General features: G+C 40.3%; 1 protein-coding gene across 4 annotated transcripts in view; it reads left to right on the top strand.

The window, feature by feature from the left end:
- The first annotated feature begins 3,273 nt into the window (after nt 1-3,273).
- Nucleotides 3,274-16,204, top strand: part of RTN4 (reticulon 4) — a 79,472-nt gene continuing 66,541 nt past the window's right edge. Inside the window, exon 1 of one of the 4 annotated variants that reach the window (XM_064364096.1) lies at nt 3,274-4,006. In XM_064364096.1, coding sequence (XP_064220166.1) covers nt 3,451-4,006 — 556 coding nt within the window. In that variant the 5' untranslated portion in view covers nt 3,274-3,450. Of the gene's footprint in view, nt 4,007-4,588; nt 4,668-16,204 lie in introns of those variants that run through there. The other 3 variants (XM_021672861.2, XM_064364098.1, XM_064364097.1) reach the window with 3 other exon arrangements.

The following is a 16,204-nucleotide window of genomic DNA, read 5'->3' as shown; positions in this document are numbered from 1 at the left end:
GGTGTGAGCCATCATGCCCAACTGATAAGGGATTTTCAAATATAAATCATTGAATAATTATTTTAAAACTATTATTAAGATCTATAATGTGCATTTTTCCTTTAACTGGTTCAAATGTCCACCAGAAATTTTGTTAGTGACAGTGACATTTACATCTATATATATCAGTTACAATAATGTATAAGTAGCTTTACTTTTAATTGTGGTAGAGCAGCAGCATTCTTTTTGCTTTGTTAATCATCCTATGAACACTGGGCAAACTCTTTACTCATCTATCTATCAAACACTTATTTTTTTAGAATTCACTGAGATTAATAAATTTTTATTCTGCACCAGAGGATTGTGCTTATATTATTGCATCAATATTAACTGCTATTTACTATTAAAATTGTAAATCTACTACTATTTTTTATAATTATTCTTTTGTGAAACTTTGATTAAAGATATTCCCCTGAGACAATTTTAGGTACAGGGATATATGAATGTAGAAACATCATATGAGCAACTTACAAATAACATAAGCCCTGTTTATATTAGACTTATATGAAAGCCCTGTGACACGTATCATTAAGGAATTTCAGATCAGTCACAGTGGGAAATGCATACAGGGAAGACTGAACTGCTGATAGCTAAACTGTGATAACAGAAAAGGCTGAAACATAAAATATTGTTAGTGTATTTTGTATGTGTATGAAGTTGGATGAAAATCATGCATTTTTGATAATTTTTGATAAATATTTGACAAACACTTCAAATATGTCTCTTGTAGTCATCATTGTAGAAAATTGTTTTGTTTAAATTCATTTGGTATTAACCTCCCACCCCAAAATTCTACATCAATATGTCTCTCTTCCTACTCTTCCCAACCCCTCCAAAAAATAAAACCAAACTTAAAGCAAGTCACAAACATTTTGTACAAATAAAGTCAGTTATCTGTGGAATTGATGTGATAGGTCTTGAACCTATTGTTGATAATTAACCCAATCAAGTAACATTATCAGGAAATCTTTATTATTTTCCTTTTTTTAAGGTTCATAAACTTTATTTCTTAGAGCAGTTTTAGGTTTATAGAAAAAATGAACAGGAAGTACAGAGTTCCCATACACTCCCACTCCTGCCCCCTAACCACAGTTTCCTCTGTTCTTAACATACTGCATTGAGGTGGTATATTTGTTACAACTGATGAACTGATACTGATATATAATTAACTAAAGTCAATAGCCTACATTAGGGTTCACTCTTTCTGTTGTATAGCCCTATGGGTTTTGTCAAATGCATAATGGATAATATAGAACAGTTTCACTGCCCCCAAAATCTTCTGTGTTACACCTATTTATCCCTCCCTCCAACTCCTACTTTTCTGATACCCAAATTAAGCTTATAGTAATGTAAATTAGTTGGAGCTAAGAATTTGCTTAAATAACCAGTGATTCCCCATGGCAATCAACATTTTTTAATTATTAATCTAGACTAGCACTGTGCAAAAGAAATATGTGAGCCATTATGTATTTAAAATACTCCAGAAGCTGCTGCAGAAAGAACAAGTGAAATTAATATAGTAATATTATACTTATCCCAATGTATTCAAAATACCAATTTCAACATTAATTTAATATAAAAGGTGAGATAGTTTACATTTTGGGGGTACTAATTCTTGAAATCCAGTGCTCATTTTACACTTACAGCACATCTAATTTCAGTCTAACTACATACATTCTGAGTGTTCAATCAGTAGATTAAGGCAGATACCTTAGTCACTGGCTACTTATGGCTATGGACTGATTTAGACTTTGAGCAACTTGAAAGCAAGGTATCCTCTTCGCTCCAGGACTTCCAGAGTAGGCATGCAGAGAATATTTTTGAAAGGTAAATCAGAAAGATAAAAGGATCCTGATTCTTTTTATTATTATTATTATTATTTTTTATTTTGAGATGGAGTCTTGCTCTGTCGCCCAGGCAGGAGCGCTGGAGTGCAATGGTATGATCTCAGCTCACTACCACCTCCGTCTCCTGGGTTCAAGCGATTCTTCTGACCCATCCTCCTGAGTAGCTGGGATTACAGGCACGCGCCACCGCACCCGGCTAATTTTTGTATTTTTAGTAGAGACAGGGTTTCACCATGTTGGTCAGGCTGGTCTCGAACTCCTGACCTGGTGATCCGCCCCTACATCGGCCTCCCAAAGTGCTTGATTACAGGCAGGAGCCACCGCGCTCGGCCCAGGATCCTGATTCTTACATGTTGTGCAACTACTTTCTTTAAACTCTCCTGTCTCAGAAAAAATGGAATGGGGGTCATGCGTATTCCTGCATATCAAACCAATGAATACTGGGCTTCCTGACTCCCAGAAAGCCTGAATCATCTGAAATGTTGACTCATGAACCTCAGGTGACTGAAATGTAATGTGAACCAAATTAGCTTTCCAAGGCATCTTTGTATTTCCACTTTCCTTTCTCCCCCGCCCCCCTCTTTGGGTGACTCACTCCCCTACCATGTAAGAGTCCAGCAGCAGGCAGGGAGGGCCCCTAACCCTCTTTGGAAGAAGAGCAGACTTTCAAATGGTCGGCCCCAGATCCCCCAGTTAATTCAGCACAGCTGTTTTGCCTACCAATTCCAGAGCCTGCAGTTTAGACTAAGCCTGTCAAAAAACAATTTTTTTTCTTATTTTAGGGTGGCGGTAGTAGTGATGTGGTTTGGAATTTTAAGTGAAAATATAATCTTGTATAGCAAAAATCTTCAAAAATCCTTAGGGCCCACTTCACAGTCCAGTTAATATCTTTCTCCAGTCGGTTTTTTTCCTTTCCCGGGAGGAAAGTTTCCATCCTCAGTCCCCCAGGATAACGCCCTTCCGGTGGCGCGCCAGGAACCTCGCCGACCCCTCCCAGACAGCAGCCCGCCCTCTGTCCCAGTGCTCCAAAGACAGACGGACCCCCAGCTGCGGGCAAGACCAAGACCCCACCCCAATTCACCGTTAACCAACGTGGGGGTGGAGCTCCCAGCTCCCAGCCCCGCCCATTGAACGCAATCCCAGCCGGTAAGAGAGAGGAAGTGCCGTAATCCCCACCCACTTACAGCTCCTTCCCTTTCCGTTGGCCCAGCTGGTCGTCTATTTTCTCTATCCTGTAGCCGATTGGCTCTCTCCCTCCCGCGCCAGTCCCTGCCCTCCCTGCTAGGGAGGGTGAGTCACGCCAAACTGGGCGGAGAGTCTGCTGGCTTCTCTCCCAGCTAGTCTGGGCGGTGGCGGCAACTGGGGACGGGGCGGGTGGCGCATCACCGGCGCGGAGGCTGGAGGAGCAGTCTCATTGTTCCGGGAGCCGTCACCACAGCAGGTCCCTCGGCTCGGTCGGCCCAGCCCTTCTCAGTTCTCCCCAACCCCCACAACCTCCCGCGGCTCTGAGACGCGGCCCCGGCGGCGGCGGCAGCACCTGCAGCATCATCTCCACCCGCCAGCCATGGAAGACCTGGACCAGTCGCCTCTGGTCTCGTCCTCGGACAGCCCGCCCCGGCCGCAGCCCGCGTTCAAGTACCAGTTCGTGAGGGAGCCCGAGGAAGAAGAGGAAGAGGAGGAGGAGGAAGAGGAGGACGAGGACGAAGACCTGGAGGAGCTGGAAGTGCTCGAGAGGAAGCCCGCCGCCGGGCTGTCCGCGGCCCCGGTGCCCACAGCCCCTGCCGCCGGCGCGCCCCTGATGGACTTCGGAAATGACTTCGTGCCTCCCGCGCCCCGGGGACCCCTGCCGGCCGCGCCCCCCGCCGCCCCGGAGCGGCAGCCGTCTTGGGACCCGAGCCCGGTGTCGTCGACGGTGCCCGCGCCATCCCCACCGTCTGCTGCCGCAGTCTCGCCCTCCAAGCTCCCTGAGGACGACGAGCCTCCGGCCCGGCCTCCCCCTCCTCCCCCGGCCAGCGTGAGCCCTCAGGCCGAGCCCGTGTGGACCCCGCCCGCCCCTGCCCCCGCCGCGCCCCCCTCCACTCCGGCCGCGCCCAAGCGTAGGGGCTCCTCGGGCTCCGTCGGTGAGTGTCTCGCCCTCCCGTTTCGCGCCGCCTCTCGCGCCCCTCCCTCTTTTGTGTGCAGCCCCAGATGCTTTGGGCTGGGCCCTCCTGTCCGCCCCGAGGGGGCTTTGTCTGCCGACTTCGGGGCGATGGCGCCCCGCCTGGTGGGAGGCTCGAGGAGAAGGGTGGGGCGGTCCCGGCAGCCCGGGCTTGTTCTTATTGTCTGTCTTGGTTTCGGGGAACACGTGCACCTCGTTCCCACTTCTACCCCTGGGGTGCCCATTGTATCGATTCTAGAAGTTAGGCAGCCACCCGTAGTAGGAGCCGGTTGTGTACCGGAGAACCAGGGTTGTGGATTTACTGGGTTGGCTGGGCTTCGAGGTGAGGATGGAAAGGCCTTGGCACCCAGATCTTTTTAGGAGGCGCTTTGTCTACCTGTCTAGGTTGCTCCTTCGGGAAAGGTGCAGTTTCGCTGCGGGTCTGTTGGCCTGCATTCTGCCCTGGGCTCCCTCCTCACCTCCAGGCTGGCGTGGGTGGCCCCTTTGCACTTCCCCTCCTCCTCCTCCTCCTATGTTTGTGGGGAGCTGGCCGAGTGAAAAACGTCCACATTGACCCAACCGCAGTGAAGGGAGAGCGCCTCCAGTGGTGTGGTGCGTGGAAAAATGGGAAGAAGAGAGTTCTGGTAAAGTCCTGCCACCGCCCAGCTCACCGGGGTGTGATGTGGACTGCTCCCCGCCAGCTAAACCGAGCCAGGGAATGGGGATCTGGGCATTGTGTGCGAGGGGGCGTAGTTCTGCCAGGGTTTCAGCTGCAGGGTCGGAGGAATTGCTGTTAGTGTAGACTTGGCCCAGCCTCTTAGTGCATATAATTGAATTTTACGGAAAAAAATAAAAGGCAAAATGGTTGACATTCCTAAAGAAGGGAAAACCTGTGGATTCTTTGAGGGGAATTGGCTAATTGAACTTGTGACAGTGTTTTGAGACAGACATTTTCATATATATTGATTAGAAATACTGTTTTTTAGAAGTCATACGTTTTAGGTTACAGAACCAAAATACAGTCATGTGCCGCATAACGACGTTTTAGGTCGAGGGCAGACCGCATATACAAGGGTGGTCCTGTTAAGGTTATAATGGAGCTGAAAAATTCCTGTCGCCTAGCGATGTCTTGATCCTGACTGTATAGGCTTAGGCTAATGTGTTTGTATCTTAGTTTTTAACAAAAGTTTAAAAAGAAAAAGAATAGAAAACTTACAAAATAAGAAGATAAAATTTTTTTCTTTAGCTGTAAAATGTGTTGTTTTTAAAGTTAAATGTTATTTAAAAAGAGCCAAAAAGTTTATAAAAGAGAAAAGCTACAGTAAGCTAAGATTAATTTATTATTGAAGAAATATAGTTAAAGATACATTTAATGTAGCCTAACTGTACAGTGTAAGTTCTACATTAGTGTATGATGGTGGCCTAGGCCTTCACATTCACTCATTACTCACACATCCAGAGCAGCTTCCAGGATGGCAAGCACTATTCATGGTCAGTGCCCTGTACACGTGTGCCATCTTTTAATCCTTTGTACAGTGTATTTTAGATATGTTTAGATAAACAAATACCGTTGTGTTACAATTGCCTACGGTAACATCCTGTATAGGTTAGTAGCCTAGGAGCAATTGGTTATACCATATAGCCTAGGTGTGTAGTAAGCTCTACTATCTAGGTTTGTGTAAGTATACCATGATGTTTGCACAACGACAGAATTGCCTAACGATACATTTCTCAGATCCTGTCCCCACTGTTCAGTGAGGCGTGACTGCATGTATGGTCTGTAAAATAGTTTTCAGGTTCTTTCAGTCATGTAAGTCCCTGATTGTATATTACTATTATTAGGCATATTGTTTTTATTGCTGTTTTCATCTTGGGAGATTATTTTGGAAGGGAAAAAAAAATCACATTTTTTAGAGATTGAGAATGCATATTATTAGTGCATTCATAAGTTCTTGCTACTTCAGGGAAAGAAAGCTTCCCACTAGCAGTAGGACCTTTATGTATAAAGGTCAAGAATCAAGTAGTGTAACTGCCTGCTTAGAAATCTTCATAGCCTTGTAGGACGTTAGAGGTGGTTCACTTCTTAAAAGAAAATCAGTCTGATTTTTTTTCCCTCGATTTACTTCTCCACAATGGGGAAAATAAGCCAATTGTGATGCTTTTGAGTAATATTTGATATTGACATACTCCCTACCCCCATACTACTCAAAACACTAATTGCCATATTAAAGGTCTTAGAAGATGAAGATTAACTCAGTCTTTCCTTTTTCTTTATGAAAAAGACATACTTGATCAAAACTGAGGCAAGAGAGAAAAATACAAAATATGTTTTTAAACAGGAAGTTTGTTTTTTTTTTTTTTTTTTTTTTTTTTGAGACAGAGTCTTGCTCTTGTCACCCAGGCTGGAGTGCATTGGCTTGATTTTGTCTCACTACAACCTCCACCTCCCAGGTTCAAGTGATTCTCCTGCCTTAGCTTCCCAAGTAGTTGGGATTACAGGCACCTGCCACCATGACTGGCTAATTTTTGTATTTTTAGTAGAGACGGGAGTTCACCATGTTGGCCAGGCAGGTCTCAACTCCTGATCTCTGGTGATCCGCCCGCCTCGGTCTCCCAAAGTGTTGGGATTGTAGGTGTGAGCCACTGCGCCTGGCCACAGAAAGTTTGATGATTGACAAAAGCATACTAATCTTGTATTGGTATGGGAACTAAGAGAAGAGTTCTGTCTTTCAATATTAGGGATTCAGGGGGTGACAGCATTCTCTTGGAATCTTGAGTGTTGAAATGCTAAGATTGGAAGGCAAAGGGGAAAGAATATTGCCTGTTCAGGGACCTTATCTTTACAGAGTTCCCTAAGTCTGTATTGATGATACCTATTGGGAAACTGTAGTTTTTTTCAGTAAGTGTAAGAACATCATGCTTATGGTCGGGAACAGTTAACCATTTTCAGTGTGTCTGGATTTCTTAATGCATTCAAGAGTTTGTTCATTAATTCAATCCATTATTGATTACCTACAAAGAGATAGGATCTGTTGTAAGTTTTGAGGGTATAGCAATAAGCAAGACACATGTGCTCCCCATTGGGAGAGTACAGATAATAAGCATATAAATAAAGAACTCAGAATAGTGGTGTTTGAGGAAAATAAACAGGATAAGGAAAAAGATAATGATGGGGATGTATGGGTTTTTTTTAAGATTAGGTGACACTAAGAAAGGCTTAAAAGGAGAGATTTGAGCTACAGAGATAAAAATTTCCAAGCAACTTGAGGGCAAAACCCTGAGGCAGAAATGAACTCTGTGTGTGTCTGAGAATCTAGTAAGACTAGTGAGAAAAACTAGTAGGAGAGTGGAAAGGAGGGCTCACCCACCCAGATTACTGGGGATCTCTAACAGGCAATGGTAAAAATATTTAGCTTTTTTAAAAAATAGAAATATGCTTATTAAATATACTGTGATTTTGGAACCAAAATAAGTTTTGTAGATTCAGGGCCACTGAGAGGATTGAGGTGAGAAAAAGGTGAGAAATGTGCAGCGCAGGGTTAGAAGCATAGACTAGCCTACCTGGAAGAGGATTTCTAAATCACTGACACTTGTCTCTTTAACATTGCTGTTTACGTTATTTTTGAGTAAGCCCTGATTTTCATCTGTTAATAAGTTATAATTTTACTGTTTCCTGTTGTGCCCAGAGCATCTCCATCGCAATGCAGTAACTGAAGTGAGACTAAAAACCTCTCACTTGAGGACCATTTTTCATGGAAAAACACTTGGTTAGTGGTTAAGTTAGGCTTTGAGGATATGCACAGGAAACTCTGGCTAGAAATTGATTTGAGAGCAGTGCAAACATATAAGGGTGACTTCAAGCTGGTCTGTGGACGTGTTCTAAACCAGGGTTAATTAAGACCGAAAATATGTAGATCTGGATTCTGAAGGATATTGAATGCCAAATTAAGAAATTTAGATTTTATCATCCTGCTTTAATCCATGCTCTGGCATCCAGTTGCCCTTCCTTTTGGTAACTTGTATTATGAAAATAAAAATGTTTTTATTGTTTTTTCTGAAGTTATTTATTATTTTTCACCCCCTCTCAAATTAAAGCTTTAGGCTTTGGGAAGCCACCCATTGAAGGTTATTGAACTGAGGAACTGAGGCATGGCACCGTGAAAGCAGTGTTAGAAAATTGGTGACAATATTCAAGATAAGTGGGAAGTAAAAACAGATGAACTATTTAGAAAGCTGTTATAGTAGTTCTGAGAGAGGTGAGTAGGGCCTGAACTAGTTCATTATTTGTTCATTCAGTGAAAATGGAATATAAGAGTATAAGAAGCATTCTTTAATTGGCTGTGAATCTCTGTTTTTATAGTTAGGTTACAAAGAGGCTATATCAAAGAAGAATTGGTAGGACTTGGAAACCATGAATGTAAAGACAAAAGAATATTAGTGCTTATTAAATCAGTTTCAGAGACTGCCAAAATTGTTAATTGCCATGAAAATTTGTATAAAATTGAATATTGCTCATAAATATAGATTATGACTTAGGGCTTAAAAATTACTAGATTTTACTATTTTAAAGCCATTTATTATGTGATCATTTCTATTGGCATAGGAGCATGTATTAGAAATTTTAAGATATTGAGTGACATATGGCTTATATGTTAGGTATCCGTTCTTAATATAAAGTCCACGTTCTCAGGAAGTAGGTGCTTCTAAAAACAAAGTCATGCCCTGTCCATTCCCTACTTTCATTTTTGTCATTCTGAGTAATTTCTGTTATTAAGCCATTTCTTATATTCAGAAGTTGGGAATAAGTAGTATGTTCCTTATAGATATGTTTCAGTTGGTTCCTAGGCAGCTCAGTGTCAAATTTGTGGTCCTTTTTTTTTTTTTCTTTTTGGTAATTTGCAAACTCTCTCAAACCCTTTTCAAAATGAAGGGATAAATATATGTGGAACCACTGATAAATAACTGCATGGAATAGTGTTTAGAAAACATGCTATTTTAGTGCTGTATTATTGTAAACTTAAAGGATTTGCCGTATTATAAAAACATTTCTGAAAAGGAGCATGTGACCTATTGCCCATTAATTGGCTTTGTTTTGTTTCATGTGTAGTTATTTTGTTTTTGTTTTTAATTTAAAAAACAAAACGATGGTCTCTCTTTTGCCCAGGCTGGTCTCAAACTTGGAGCCTGAAGTGATTCTCCTGCCTGAGCCTCCCAAAGTGCTGGAATTACAGGCATGAGCCACCATGCCTGGAAAGTGGTTTTTTTTTTTTTCCTTCTTTGAGACAGAGTCTTAGTCTGTCGCCCAGACTGGAGTGTGCAGTGGCATGATTATGGCTCACTGTAGCCTTGACCTCCTGGGCTTAAGCAGTCCTACCCCTTCAGCCCTCCAAGGAGCTGGGACTACAGGTGCATACCACCATGCTGACTATTTCTTAAATTTTATTTTTTAAAAAACTTTTACATTTATTTATTGGAAACAGGGTCTTGATCTGTCACCCAGGCTGAAGTGCAATGGTGCAATCTTGGCTCACTGCAGCCTCATCTTCTGGGTTCAAGTGATCCTCTGACATCAGCCTCCCAAGTAGCTGGGACCAGACACCTACCACCCTGCCTGGCTAATTTTTGTATTTTTTGTGGAGACAGGGTTTCACTATGTTGCCCAGAATGGTCTCGAACTCCTGAGCTCAAGCAGGCCTCCCGCCTCAGCCTCCCAAAGTGCTGGGTTTACAGGCGTGAGCCACCACGCCCAGCCTAAATTTATTTTTATTTTATTTTATTTTAGATGGAGTCTTGCTCTGTTGCCCAAGCTGGAGTGCAGTGGCGTGATCTCAGCTCACTGCAACGCCTGCTTCCCAGGTTCAAGCAATTCTCCTGTCTCAAGCCTCCCCAGTAGCTGGAACCACAGTCGTGCACCGCTTCGCCCGGTCAATTTTTGTCTTCTTAGTAGAGACGAGGTTTCACCACGTTGGCCAGGCTGGTCTTGAACTCCTGACCTCAGGTGATCCACTCCCCTTGGCCCCCCAAAGTGCTGGGATTACCGGCATGGGCCACTGCACCCAGTCTTACTTTTATTTTTTTAAAGATGGAGTCTTATTATGTTGGCTTGGTTGATCTTGAACTCCTGGGCTCAAGCAGTTCTCCCTCCTTGGCCTCTGAAAGTGTTGAGATTACAGATGTGAGCCACTGTGCCCCTCCAGTTATTTTCAAAATATACCTTAAAGCAACTTATTCAAAGTCTTAATTTAAATGGTTCCTTTTTAAGGTACTTTGCTAGCCCAGGATACAAGTATCAACTGAATGGCTATTTCTTGATTCTTCCCTGGAACCCCTAATTAAATAGAAGTAAATGTTGCAGATATACTATACTTAAGGTATATTCTTTGAGACTTTTTGTTCCTGTTTCTAAAGGGAAGATCACAGCATCAGGGATGGGAACTGTGGTGGTAAAACTATAGTTCTCGTTAGTGTTTGAATGAATGTGACCTTTGTGGGTAGCTAGTGCAGGACTCAGGTATGCAAAATGATGAGACCCAGCTTTACTGATGCTAAGGTTTTCTCAAACTAATGCCATCATCATCCTTTTTTAACTCCAAAGGAGGAGTTGATAATTTCATATTTAAGCTGCTGATTTTTATGTTTCTTGGCATGATAATTATTGATTTTTAAGTTGCTTTCATCATGTGTTCCCATAACATTCTGATAAGGTATGGTTAATCATTTCTGTCCTCCACCAGACGGTATACTTAATGAGGAATGGTGCTCTTACCCTTTTCCTTGAGGAAAAGGACTGTATGCATTGTATCTGTATTGCAGTGCCTTAGATGTGATAGGCACTCAGTTGTTGAATGATTAAGATGGCATAGATGAATGCTGATCTTCATATTCTGTATAGTTATAGAATTACTTTATTTTCTCTCAATAAAAATCCCAAATCTTATGAAAGCATTTAATTATATATACAAGGTAAAAATTCCAAATAATACTACAAGAATATACAGAAAAATAGCTCTTTCTACCTGTTACCCAGATTTTCAAAAATTGTTTTCTGTAGATCCACCCTCTGTTAGTAGTTTCTTGGGTATCTGTTTAGAGATAACCTATGGATAAATAATCATTTATACATGTATATCTTTTTCACTTTATTTTCCACTAAAACAGCTGCAGAGGACTCTGGGGATATACCATATTTTATTTAATGAGTCCCTTGTTGATGGTTATTTAGGTTGATACTTAGGTTTTTCTCTTACAAATAATATTGCTGTGAACACTTATTTGGGAATACATGCCATTATACATGTTGTGGGATAAATCTGTGCAAGCAGAATTACTGTTTCAAAGGATATTTGCATTTAAAATGTTGGTATCAAATGCCAAAGTGTTAATTGTTACAACCTTTATTCCCACCAACCTGTTAAGGTGCCTTCCCTTATATCTTTACCAACACAGTATAACTAATATGTGGTTTAGCAAATTATTCTTTTAATTTACATTTGAGTCATTTTTCATAGGCTTACCTATGAAAAATGTCTACTAAAAGAGTTTGGGTAAAACTGTGGTTAAAATGGCTTCAGTACAGTAGAATTAGTATCAAGCATCCAGCTAATACTCTTATTTATTTATTTATAGGTGGAGTTTCACTCTTGTCACCCAGGCTGGAGCGCAGTGGCACAATTTCGGCTCACTGCAACCTCCACCTCCTGGGTTCAAGTGATTCTCTTACCTCAGCCTCTGTGTAGCTGGGATTACAGGCACCCACCACAATACCCAGTTAATTTTTGTATTTTTAGTAGAGATGGGGTTTCATCATATTGGCCAGGCTGGTGTCAAACTCCTGACAGGTGATTCACCTGTCTCAGCCTTCCAAAGTGCTGGTGTGAGCCAGCATGCCCAGCCTTACATTTCCTATTATTTAGTGAATATCATAAATGGTCGGTCTTTTTTTTTTTTAACAGTTAGAATTCAAGTAAGGTTCACATATTACAATAGATCAATTTGATTTATTAGCCTTTTAATCTATTGATGGGTTCTCCCTTGCTTGTGATCTCTCTCCTTCTCTCTGCAGTTTATTTGTTGAAGAATGCCAATACACTTTTTTCATTTTAATGTTTTTATTAAGATATAATTTACATGCAGTAAAATGCATAGATTTTAAGTTTTAACAGTTTTACGTTTTGATGAAAGCATACATTTGTTTAATCCACACCCCTGACAAGATATAGAACATTTCTTTCATCCTATAAAGAACTCTTGGGTCTTTAGCAATCAGTCCTTCAATTCTTTGACCTGGTTCCTATGCCCAGCACCAATCCCAAACAACCATGTTTTGATTTCTTTCATCATAGATTAGTTTTATGTATACAAAGCATCAATCACATGAATGGGATCATACATTTTGTGTCTGGCACTTGCATTCAACATGATGTTTTTAAGACTTATCAATGATGCTGCAGATACCAATAATTTGTTCCTTTTTACTGCTTAGTAGTATGCTAAGGATATACCACAGTTTAATTATTTATTCACTTGCTGGACGTTTGGATTATAGTTTTTGGCAATTATGAACAAAATGCTGTGAACATTCTTTTATAGACATTTTTGTATACATATATTTTCGTTTCTCTTAGGTAAATACCTGAGAGTAGAATTGCTGAGTCATGGGGTAACTATATATTTAACTTTATAAGAAGTTGCCAAACTGTTCCCCCACCACTTCCACCAGCAGTGTGTGAGAATTTTAGTGGCTCTACATTTTTACCAACATTTGATATTCTCAGTCTTTTAAATTCTAACCATTTTAGTGGTTATGTAGTAGTTTCTCATTGTGGTCTTAATTTAGGTTTCCTTAGTGACTAATGAATTAGAGCATTTTTACATGTCCTTTATGTGTGTATTTTCTTTTGTGAAGTGTCTGTTCAGGTAATTTGCCCATTCTTAAATTGGGTCATATGCCATTTTATTCCTATGTATTTGTAAGAATTCTCTATATATTATGGATACAAATCTTTGGTCTGATACATGTGTTGTGAATATATTCTCCTAGTCTATAGCTTGCCTAATAACTTTATGAATTGTTTCTTTTGGTGAGTATACATTTTTAATTTTGGAGAAGTCATAATTCTTCTTTCATGGTTAGTGCTTTCTTTGTGATGTCTAACTTCCAGGATTGTGAAGACACTTTATTTTCTTCTAGAAGCTTGATAATTTTAGCTTTTGTTTATCTTGACTCATTTTGAGTTAGTTTTTGTCTATGGTATGAGTTACCATAGATCCAGATTTATTTGTTTTTTCCATACATATAATATCCAGTTTTTCCAGCAGAGTGTTTTTGAAAATAACTTTCTCTTTCTATTGAATTGCTTTGATGCCTTTGGAAAAAAAAATTGACCATACGAAGTGTGTCTATTTATATATATCTGTTTTATTCTATTGATTTGTCTATCCTAATACCAATACTTGATTATTGTAGCTTTATAGCAAGTCATAAAATTAAGTAGTCTGACTGCAAGTTTGATCTTCTTTTTCAAAATTGTTTTGGGTCTTCTAGGTCCCTAGTATTTCTGCATACATGTCAGAATCAGCTTGTTCATTTCTACAAAAATGCCTGCTATGAATTTGATTGGGATTGCATGGAGTCTGTAGATTAATAGGGGGATAAGTGACATCTTAGGATTTGAGATTTTACCCTACTTCAAAGGTAACAAACAAGTTAGCCTGTCATAGTTTCATGGATGCTGTAAGAGGATATAGGATGCCTGGGTCAGAGGCAAAGGACTTTATTACTCACAGCAGTGACAGTAGCCAGAATATTAGCATTTTCTTGTGCCAGTTCCCTCAGCCCTATTTCACGTGGAGCAACACTGAAATGGCTGAGTGAGATCTGCACCTGTAGCAGGTTGTATTATAGGACAGAAATCTTAAGCTTAGGGAAACGAGTCTTTTGTGTTACATAATAAGCATGGCTGTTCGTTGCTGAAGAAGAAACTGTTTTCCAAGACTGTTCATAATACAAACATTTTTTAAAGATAGAAACAAAGGCAAGACGTGTAAAAGCACAAGATACTCAGAGAACTGTTTCCTGGCAGTCAACAATATTTTATCTTTCAACCCATGAACATGTTATCTCTGTTGTTTAGATCATTTTTAATTTTTATGAGTAGTGTTTTTCAGTATAGCAGTTTTGTGCATTTTGTTAAATTTATGCCTAGGTATTTTATTTTTTTTGTTACAGTAAATGATATTTAGAATTTTTTCCATTTTCCATTTGTTGCTACTATATGGAAATACAGTTAAGTTTTGTGTATTGTCTTTGCATCTATCCTGCGTCCTTGCTAAATTCACTACTAGCTTAGGTATGGTTATTTTATTTTGAATCCTTAGGATTTTCCAACTACACAGCCCTGTTGTCTGTAAGTTAAGATAGTTTTACTTTTCTCTTCAGATCTTTATGAGAAGGCTGGTAGATTGCTTGTTTTATGCAGAATCTTGATTGAATGGATTAGTCTTTCACCTTTAATTGTGATGTTAGCTGCATATTTTCCCCAGATATCCTGACAGGTTGACTGGATTCAATCAGCTACCATTTTATTGAAGAATTTTTGCATGTGTGGTTATGAGAAATATTGTTATGTAAATTAATTTTAATTTTCTTCTAATATCCTTGTCTGGTTTTGGTATTAATGCATAAATCTATAAAAATTTTTGGGAAGTGTTTGTTTTTCCTTTATGAGACGTTGATCACCACTTGCGAGGGTCTCTCCTGCAAGTCAGCCCTGACTCCGTGACTGATGAATAAAATACACTCACACACCAGAGTGCAGTGATGGAGTGGGCTAGGAAGGTCGTCAGCTGCTGTCAGAGGGCGATTGCAGCTACCTAACCCCTTACTAGCTGTTCTTGCTGGCATTTACATTTATTCAGTATAGCTTTAATGACAGAGGTTCTAAGTCAACATGCTTGTTGGATAATTAACATTGTAAAAGAGTGGTTTTACAAATATTAAAAGGTTTTTGTTCTGGGGTCCAGAACAAACACGGATAATCCCTTTTCAACTTCCCCCTGAGAGGACCATCCTTCACAAAGTTTACATGAATAAACAAGTAATTAGAGTAGAGACAAAGGAATGTGGGGTAAACAGACTTAACTGGGGAAGCTTCTGTTATCCCTATTCTTCTCCCTATGACCTAATGTTCTAAGGTAAAAACCGGCTGCCTTCAGCCTGACCCATTCCAAAAGGTTGGGACTGTAATTTTACAACTCTCCCTAATATTTCCCTGAATATTTTGCCCACCACCCTGAGTGAATCCTCACCACCTTAATATGCTGAAAGAGTGTGTGTAAGGTTAGTATTATTCATTAGATATTTTATAGAATTCACTAATGATGTGCTGCATCTGTGCTTGGAGTTTCCTTCCTGGAGGTTTTAAATTACAAATATAGTCACATAGAGCTATTCTGATTTTTGATTTCCGCTTGTGTCAGTTTTGGTAATTTGTGTCTTTCAAGGAATGCATCTATTTCATCTTGATGACTGGGTATAAAGAAACTTGTCTATTTCGTTTTGATAAGTAGACATCAAAGAATTTACTCAGTTGTCTAATTTATTGCCATAAATTTGTGCATAATATTATGTTTTTAGGATCTACAGTAGTAGTCCCTCTTTTATTTTCAATACTTGCTTCCTCTCTGTCTCTCAGTCTCTGTCTCTCTCTATCATTTTAGGCGATTATCAATTCTGTTGATCTTTTCAGGAAGCAACTTTTTGTTTCATTGATTTTTTTTTTTTGGTCTTTTTTTTTAATCATTAGTTTCTGCTCTTTACTACTTATTTTCTTTTACTTGTTTGGATTTAACTTGCTCTTTTAAAGTGGAAGCTTTATAGGCCGGGCGCGGTGGCTCACGCCTGTAATCCCAGCACTTTGGGAGTCTGAGGCAGGTGGATCACGAGGTCAAGAGATCGAGACCATCCCGGTCAACATGGTGAAACCCCGTCTGTACTAAAAATACAAAAAATTAGCTGGGCATGGTGGCGCGTGCCTGTAATCCCAGCTACTCAGGAGGCTGAGATAGGAGAATTGCCTGAACCTCAGGAGGCGGAGGTTGCGGTGAGCCGAGATCGCGCCATTGCACTCTGGCCTGGGTAACAAGAGCGAAACTCTGTCTCAAAAAAAAAATAAATAAATAA

The sequence above is a fragment of the Aotus nancymaae genome, unplaced genomic scaffold, assembly GCF_030222135.1.
Source record: "Aotus nancymaae isolate 86718 unplaced genomic scaffold, 86718_ANA_hifiasm-v0.15.2.pri h1tg000057l, whole genome shotgun sequence".
Taxonomy (NCBI): Eukaryota; Metazoa; Chordata; class Mammalia; order Primates; family Aotidae; genus Aotus; species Aotus nancymaae.
Note: the sequence above shows the minus strand (reverse complement) of the source record. Positions and strands in the feature narration are given on the sequence as shown.